Below are 9,268 nucleotides of genomic sequence, written 5' to 3' on the forward strand. Positions count from 1 at the left end.
ACAGTGGGGTTCAAAGCTGGTTTTAGACAGAGATTTTCATTAAGACTTTTATTTCTGCTTTCCTAAGCACACAGAGTAGCCATAAGTTTAATCTTTGTTAAAGGAGAACCAGCCGGGCACTGGTGGCTCAAGCCTGTAATCCTAGCTACTCAGGAGGCTGAGATCTCAGGATCTCAGTTCAAAGCCAGTCCGGGAAACTTTTTTTTTTTTTTTTTTTGGGGGGGGGTCCGGTCGTGGGGCCTGAACTCTGGGCCTGGGCACTGTCCCTCAGCTCTTCGCACTGTCCCTCAGCTCTTCAGCTCAAGGCTAGCACTCTACCACTTGAGCCACAGCACCACTTCTGGCTTTTTTCTTTTTGCATATGTGGTGCTGGGGAATCGAACCCAGGGCCTCAGGCATGCAAGGCAAGCGCTCTACCACTGAGCCACCTTCCCAGCCCCCAGTCTTTGAAACTCTTATCCCCAATAAACCACTCAGAAAGCTGGAAGTGGCACCGTGGTTTCAGTGGTAGAGCTCTAGCCTTGAGCGAGCTGAGGGACAGTGCCCAGGCCCAAAGTTCAAGCCCACGACTGACCAAAAAAGAACCCAACCCAGGGCTGGGAAGGTGGCTCAGTGGTAGAGCGCTTGCCTTGCATGCATGAGGCCCTGGGTTCGATTCCTCAGCACCACATAAGCAGAAAAAAAAAAAAGCCAGAAGTGGCGCTGTGGCTCAAGTGGTAGAGTGCTAGCTTTGAGCTGAAGAGCTGAGGGACAGCGCCCAGGCCCAGAGTTCAGGCCCCACGACTGGACCAAAAACAAACAAACAAACAAACAAAAACTAGTTTACCCACTTCTCGTTATTTGACCAGTTTATAAATAATTCTTCTCCCACCCTTTGCCCTTTAAATGCCTCTTTTATAGTTTCCTTGGTAACACAAACATTTAAAGAAAGTCTGGCCTGTGTTGGGCAAAAGAGGACCACAGGAAAGGAAAATGGTTTTAAGGTTCCTTAAAGCAGCCCTCCAGCTCTTCAGGCCAGAAATCTAGCACACCTGTCCTCTAGAAGAGTTTAGCCACACCTATCCCACTTCCAGGAGATGACCAGGCTAAGCTTCTTGAACAAATCCCAGGTCTGGTAGGGAGCTGGTGGCTCACACCTCTAATCCTATCTACTCAGGAGTCTGAGATGTGAGGATTGTAGTTCAAAACCAGCCTGGGCAGGAAAGTCAGTGAGACTTATCTACAATTAACCAGAGCTATAGCTCCCAAAGTGGAACTGTGGCTCCAAGTGCTAGAGGGCTAATCTTGAGCAAAAATGCTTAAGGACTGCACGCTGGCCCTGAGTTCAAACCCCACAATCAATATATTTTTTAAAAAGTCCCAGGTCGGTCTAGAATACTTTGACTAGATGCTTCTTTTATTACTCAGCTACCAAGATGGTATTGCCCAATCAGTGACACATCTGCATCTGAGGCCTCTTCTCACTGCCCCAAAGTCAAACACCAGACAAGTTTTGTGCTTATAACCTCTAGAGGGCCCAAGAGGTGCTGCCAAATGTCCCTTCAATTACTAGGATCTCAAGGATACACTAGTATGGCTAGGGTCTGGGAAAGACCAAGGAAAGAGTAGCAATGTTTGAGACTGGTCCAGTAAAGATCCAACTAGCCTGGAAATGCACTGATGAGTTCCCAACACCCAATTACCAGCCAGCCTCCCTAGGAAGGCAGACATTCAACTCTTGCCAGAACTGGGCACCTTTATAACCTAAAAGCATCCTCAAGAAGACTTGTTTCTCAATTCAGTGGCAAGAGACCAAAAGGAGAGCAGACATAACAGTTTAGGGCTATTCCAGCTCACAGGATACATACCTAGGTATATAGTTTTATCCATAAGTAATACAAAAATTAGTCATATTTTAGAAAGCCTGAAAATTAAATCCATTTGTGTCCTAACACCGGTAATAAGCACACATATTAAAAACAACAACATTCACTAGCTTGAGCTAAATTAAATTACTTGTCACAGATAAAAATGTCATTCTTCAATATGCAATCATGTGTGTGTGTGTGTGTGTGTGTGTGTGTGTGTGTGTGTGTGTGTGTGTGTGCATGCGTGCATGCCACACCAGTTTTGAGTCTTGAACTCAGGGCCTGGGCACTGTCCCTGAGCTTTTGTGTTCAGGATAGTGCTCTACCACTTCAGCCATAGCTCCCTTTCTGGCTTTTTCATGGTATATTGGAGGTAAGAGTCTCACAAGACTTTCCTGCCCAGACTGGCTTCGAATGCAATCCTCACATCTCAGCCTCCTGAGCAACTAGGATTACAGGTGTGAGCTATCAGCACTCAGTACCAATATCCAATCTTAAGAAATAGCCAAAAACCTAAGTCAAAGGGTTACAAATCTCAGCTCCTCAATGCTATTGACCCAGCTCTTTCTACTGAAGGTGTGCCATGGCCGATATATATGTACAGGAGTCATTGTGCCTAAAGAAGCCATGGCTGGTTCCAGTTCTAATCTTCACTGGTTCATGTAAATGTATAGTAAGACACTATAAAGTTTAAGGGATGAAACAGTGAGCAAACCTCAACTCTTCCTGAGAATTTAAGAGATAATTTTAAAACCTTCAGAGTAGAAGGAACTAAACAATTCAGTTTAGTTCTTAGTTGCACTATCTTGTTAAAAGAATACAGAGAGTAAATCCATGCACAAACAGGGACCATTTGGTGCAGTTTACACATTCTTTGGCATAAACTGCACCAGAACTTTTAAGGACCTTATGAGACCAGAGTCTACATTATTTAGAGCTTCTTTATGGAAAAACCTGGTCATTGAAATCTCCACTCTCTGGATTAGCCTAGTCTTCAAGACAAAGCCTATTTTCCCATATTTCAAGGATACTTCACTGAGTTTTCACAAAAAATGATGAAACCCAAATAAAAACCTTACTTTTTCTTTAATTTGTTTTGCCAAACAAACACAGTGAAAACTTTAGCCTGACTAATTGTACAGAAAATAGAATTTGTAACCAGTAGCAAACATAACCCAAGTCCCAGGCAAGCTGGCCCTCCATCAGCAGGTCATCCCCTGGGCAAATGCCCCCATGTGTAGGGAGGTCCTAGGAGGCAGAGGCACAGATCAGCTAGTCCCCATCAATATCACAGACTGCATCTGGAAAGAGTAAGCATTTAAAGAACTGATGTTACTTGAATCTCTTATCACTACACACAGCAGAGTTTTCTCGGATTGCTGGCCAAGCTTAATGTGTGGTTTTTCCCAAACCCCCAGTCACTGGGCACCCCACCTTTATCCCTCTAGGCAAGTCTCAAGTGTTTCTGAAGCCTCTGCTTAACCAGAATCTGCAACATAAACTGGGGAGGGAGAATAGACAGTATTAATGCTGGTGTCACTATTGCAGGGTCTGAGGACCCAAACTCCTGCCTCAAGAGGAAACAAGTGAGGGTGCCAAATCACCAGCCAGTCTAGCTAAGCCTCACTACTGTCAATCAGAATATAGGGGAGTTCAACATCCGCCTGGGGATCCCTTGGGCTGGAAGGGGTCCAGCAGTTCTACAGGCCTCAGGCGTCCCATTCACATTCCGTGCTTCTTCCGGATGACAGCCATGGCAAGCAGGCGATCCTTCTCGCGAAGTTCTTCCCGCAGTTTGGCCTCGGTAAGACGCAGGTGGCGGATGCTCCCCTTCATCTCCTTCATCTTCACTTCCATCAGCGCCAGGATATCCCGCTGTTCATTCAACTTGCGCAGGAGCTCCTCCTCCGTGGTGCCTGACGACAACGAGTACGAGTGGTCGGAGCCAGTATCAGGAAAGCCCTCTTCCCCTACTACCACCAACTGGGGACCCATGGGGCACTCAGCGGCCTCCAATCCCGCTGTTGCAGCCTCTAGCTCCGACGCCGCGGCTGCAGCGGCTGCACCTTCTGCGGCTGCGAACTCCACTTGCACAGTAAGATCGATGGGCTTTACATCATCTCCGGCGGGAGTGGTGGGCGCTGGCGGCGCGGATCCTGGAGCCTGGCTGCTGTCTACAGCGGCCTGAAGGGTGAGGAGCACAGCTGCGGAGGCAGACACAAGGTTCGGCTGCAGCTGGGAGGTCTGAGCGTTGGGGGCGGCCGGAGACGACTGCGGTTGCGGAGGCTGCTGGGGCTGCGGCTGCTGCTGCTGCTGCTGCTGTTGTTGCTGCTGCTGCCTTCGGCGGGCGGCTGCAGCCCCTGCGGGTCGGCGCGCTACTTTGCGCTCATTCACGCCGCGCAGCGGGAAGATGGTGGGAACGCGCACCGTGTAGGTCTTGCGGCCACCCTGGAAGTGAACGCTGCACAGACGGTGGCCCGTGGTGGGCTGGAAGGTGGAGAAGCACCCACTGACGCCGGCACGGGACACATTCTTGAGCCAGAGGCGCCGTAGCTCAGCGTCCTTGGGAAAGGTGTAGAAGTGCAGTGCCTTGTCCCGATGCGAGTTGTTGTAGCAGCCGGGTACGCAGCACGTAAACCCTGGCATGGCTTCGCCGCGCGGCCCGGCCCACCGGCCTCCTGCGCTCTTCGACGGCCCAGTCGGTCCGCCACCACCAGCTCCTCGACGGGCGGTGCTGCGCGAGGCCTTGGGCAGCCTCTCACTATTGCCGCCCGGCGCAGCCGGCTCGGCCGGGTGCCCCGTGCCCAGAATACGCTTCCCGCCGGCCCGCGCCGCACCGCGCCGCCCGCCTGCCTGCGCTCCGGAGTCTGCCCGGGGGACGCCGCGAAGGACCGCCTGGAAAGAAGGACTACGCCCCCCACAATGCACCGCGCCACACGCCGCTCACTTCCGGGGTGGGGCGTGCTTATTCCGGCCTCTTTCCGAGGGACCGCGACAACCCTTAAAGAACAGATTCTCTTCCAGACCCTGCTTGCCTTCGGTCAGCAAAAGAAGCATATTCTACTGGAACGTTGTCGCACGACTGCCCCTCACAAGGACCCGGAATCTTAATGCGGGGGACAGGGGAGGCCAAATGCGCCTCAACTATGCGCAAGCGCCATGGGTATGTGCCCACGGATACTACAAGTCCCGGGATGCTCGCGAGAACTCAGAAGCTTCAGCCGGGAGCGCCGCCTAAGGGAAGATCCGGTTACTGCGAACAAGGGCGAGGTTCTGCTGCCGGCCTGAGGCTATCTATCCTCTTAAGCCCCTTGCTTGGAGGGAAAGGAAATCTGTGCCTCTCTGCCTTGAAGGATCTTAGGAGCCACCATTTCTGCTTTGGGAGATCTCTCTCCACCCAGCCACTGTCAACTTTGAATCACAAATAAGTGTCTACTGTGCGCCAGACACGGTGCTGTTTTGTGGATACCGGTCTTCTTCCCTTCCCCCTCCCACCTGGTGAGCATTGACCACAAGAGATAAGGGCCTTCCTTTTAGATAATAGATGAATAGATGTGAATACACGCCTGTAGACTTGTAGTCAGATAAACGCCAAAATGCAATGAACGTGAGGCCTTGGGAAGGTGGAACGCTGAAAACCTTGGTAGGGAATTACTAGTTCTTACTTCACCCCCACCCGCAGTCTCTCACCTTGAGAAACCAGTCTTTTGAGTCCCTGAGTCAGGAAAGAGCTAGGCCGGCCATTAAAGAGCCTGGAAGGGGCAGCCAAGGCTAACAAACAGTGAGAGATCTCAAACGGCCGTGTTAGAGGATTGGGAATTATTTTTTTTTCAATCGTGGAGCTTGAACGCTGGGCCTGGGCGCTGCCCCTCAGCTCTTCAACTCTCTACTGCTTGAGCCACTTCCGGTTTCCTGGTGGTTAACGAGATAAGAGTCTCACGGACTTCTCTGCTCAGGCTGGCTTTGAACCGCGATCCTCAGATCTCAGCTTCCTGAGTAGCTAGGATTACAGGCATGAGCCACTGATGCCCCGCCACTTTCAGCTTTTTCTGAGTCATTTATTGGAGATAAAAATCTCTTGAACTTTCCTGCCAGGGCTGGCTTCGAACTGTGATCCGCAGTCTCGGCCTCCTGAATAGCTAGGATTACCACCAGTGCCCAGCAGTCTGTGACGCTCTTATCTCCATTAAACTACTCAGAAAAAGCCAGAAGTAGCTGGGTGTTGGTGGCTCACACCTGTAATGCTAGCTACTCAGGAGGCTGAGATCTGAGTATTACAGTTCAAAGCCAAACTGGGCAGGAAAGTCTGTAAGATTTATCTTCAAATACGAGGCCCTGGGTTTGATTCCTCAGGACCATATAAGCAGAAAAAGCTGGAAGTGGTGCTGTGGCTCAAGTGATAGAGCCCTAGCTTTGAGCTGAAATGCTGAAGGATAGCCCCCAGGCTCAGAGTTCAGGCCCACAGTTCAAGCCCCACCCAGGGTCACTCTCTTCCCTACCCCACTCCTCAAAAAAGTAAATAAATATTCCAAGAGCCAGGTGCTGGTTGATCACACTTTTAATCCAGGCTACACAAGAGAGTGAGAAGCCCCATGACCGACCAAAAAAAAAAAAAAAAAAAAAAGCCAGTGAGGCTCTTCTCTCCAATTAACCATCAAAAAGTCAGAAGTATGGGGGGAAAAACAGCAATCTAAGCAAGACCTCAGTTGAAGCTCTAGTACCAACACACACACACACACACACAGCCAGACACCAGTGACTCACACCTGTAATCTTAGCTATTCAGGAGGCTGAGAGCTAAGAATTATGGTTCAAAACAAGCCTGGACACGAAAGTCCAAGAGACTTTTATCTCCAATAAGCTACCAAGTAAAAGCTGAAAGTCATGCTGTGGCTCAAGTGGTAGAGTGCCAGTCTTGAACACAAAAAGTTTCAAGGGACAGTGCCCAGATCCTGAGTTCAAGCACCAGGACTGGCAAAAAAAAAAAAAAAAAAAAAAAAAAAAAAGCCGGGCACTGGTGGCTCACGCCTGTAATCCTAGCTACTCAGGAGGCTGAGATCTGAGGATCGCGGTTCAAAGCCAGCCCGGGCAGGAGAGACCATGAGACTCCTATCTCCAATAAACCATCAGAAAACCGGAAGTGGCGCTGTAGCTCAAGTGGTAGAGCGCTCGCCTTGAGCTGAAGAGCTGAGGGACAGCGCCCAGGCCCAGAGTTCAAGCCCCACGACCGACAAAAAAAAAAAAAAAAGAAAGGAAAAATAAGAGAAATCTAATTGATATTTAGGCACACAACATTGAAGTTTAAACTCTGCCTTCAAAACAAAATCACCGTTAACCTACACTTAGTTATCTATGTTCAAGCAGTAAAGCATACGAGGCCCTTACATAAAATTTCTGGTTTTCTCTTCACCCTGCTCTGCTCACTATTTTTTCACCTGTAGAAAGAAGAACTTTATCACGTGTCTCTCTACTTCCAGTCTTAACTTCTTCTGGCGCTGGGAATGTGGCTTAGTGGTGGAGTGCTTGCCTAGCATGCATGAAGCACTGTGTTCAATTCCTCAGTACCATATAAACAGAAAAAGCCAGAAGTGGTGCTGTGGTTCAACTGGTAGAGTGCTAGGCTTGAGCAAAAGAAGCTCAGGGACAATACGAAGGCCCTGAGTTCAAGCCCCAGGACTGGTAAAACACATACAGACACACACAGACACAGACACACACAAGCACACAACAAAAACCCAAATACAACAGTGCTATAAGAGAGCAGGGAAGAAATGTACTTTTATCTGACTTAGGTAAGCATAACCGCTTTGTACATCACCTTTATAATAATAATAACAAAATTTAATATAAATTGAAATAAATTTTAAAAATACAACAGTGACAAAACAAAAGCAAAAGCAGGCATTAAATATAAAGTTTAAGCCGGGCACCAGTGGCTCACACCTGTAACCCTAGCTACTCAGGAGGCTGAGATTTGAGGATTGCAGTTCAAAGCCAGCTGGGGTAAGGAAAGTCCATGAGACTCTTACCTCCAATTAACCACCAGAAAACTGGAATGGCATTGTGGTTCAAGTGGTAGAATTCTTGCCTTGAGCTGAAGAGCTCAGGGGTAGCACCCAGGCTCAGAGTTCAAGCCCCACGACTGACAAAAAAGAGGTATAGGGCTGGGAAGGTGGCTCGGTGGTAAAGCGCTTGTCTTGCATGCATGAAGCCCTGGGTTCGATTCCTCAGCACCAGATAAGAAAAAAGAAAAAAGCCAAAAGTGGCGAACCCCCCCCCAAAAAATATATAACAATAAATGAATTTAATCAGTATATATAGTTTAATCAATTATGTGAATAATTGCTTTGCACAAGACAATGCTTTGCAGACCTAAGCTTATATTTTGAACTGTTTGATTTTTGTTGTTGTTGTTGTTGGTCGTGGGGCTTGAACTCTGGGCCTGGGTGCTGTCCCTCAGCTCTTCAGCTCAAGGCGAGTGTTCTACCACTTGAACTACAGCACCACTTCCGGTTTTCTGGTGGTTTATTGGAGATAGGAGTCTCACGGTCTCTCCTGCCCGGGCTGGCTTTGAACCGCGATCCTCAGATCTCAGCCTCCTGAGTAGCTAGGATTACAGGCATGAGCCACCAGTGCCTGGCGAACTGTTTGATTTTTATATTTTTCTATATTTGCTTGTGGTCAAACCCAAGGCCTTGCACTTGTAAATCAAGTTATCTACCACTCTTATTTCCATCTGAGGGAGTGGAGCCATATCCCAACCCTAAAAATAAAGTTTTGAACACTGGATTTTGGTTAGTGGTAGTAACCATGGAAATGTGTCTACAAAAGGTTAGCAAAGTCAGATAACATAATATCAGATACAAATGACAAAGAACATTCATAGTTTTCTTCCTTGGTTATTTTGGGAATCAAGAAACTAATTTTTCCTTTGAAAAAAATTTAGATGGGCACAGATGGCTCATGACTTTAATACTATCAGGAAGCTGAGATCAAGGATCAAAGTTCTAAGCCATTCTGAGCCGAAGACTATGAAAGTCTTTATCTCCAATTAATCACCAAGAAGTCAAAAGTGGAGCCATGGCTAACATGGAGCAGAAAAGCTCAAGGACAGTGCCTGGAAAATCTAGCTTTCCTATTTTTATTTTTTTTGGGGGTCCAGTTGTGGGCCTGAACTCTGGGCCTGGGCGCTGTCCCTCAGCTCTTCAGCTCAAGGCTAGCGCTCTACCACTTGAGCCACAGCGCCACTTCTGGCTTTTTTCTTTTTGCTTATGTGGTGCTGAGGAATCGAACCCAGGGCCTCAGGCATGTAAAGGCAAGCGCTCTACCACTGAGCCACCTTCCCAGCCCCAGTTTTCTTTTCTTTTTTCTTTTTGTCGGTCCTGGGGCTTGAACTCCGGGCGTTGTCTCTCAGCTCTTCA

The 9,268-nt window shown here is 48.5% G+C and overlaps 1 protein-coding gene across 1 annotated transcript; it reads right to left on the reverse strand.

Annotated features, from left to right (window-relative positions):
- Positions 1-2,375: 2,375 nt before the first annotated feature.
- Positions 2,376-4,948, reverse strand: LOC138815398 (THAP domain-containing protein 11). The gene has a single exon (XM_070004767.1). The coding sequence runs from the start codon at positions 4,491-4,493 to the stop codon at positions 3,570-3,572; it is 924 nt and encodes a 307-aa protein (XP_069860868.1). The 5' UTR covers positions 4,494-4,948; the 3' UTR covers positions 2,376-3,569.
- Between the last annotated feature and the right edge of the window lie 4,320 nt (positions 4,949-9,268).

This window comes from Dipodomys merriami, unplaced genomic scaffold, assembly GCF_024711535.1.
Source record: "Dipodomys merriami isolate MVZ:Mamm:240054 unplaced genomic scaffold, mDipMer1.0.p SCAF_64, whole genome shotgun sequence".
NCBI lineage: Eukaryota > Metazoa > Chordata > Mammalia > Rodentia > Heteromyidae > Dipodomys > Dipodomys merriami.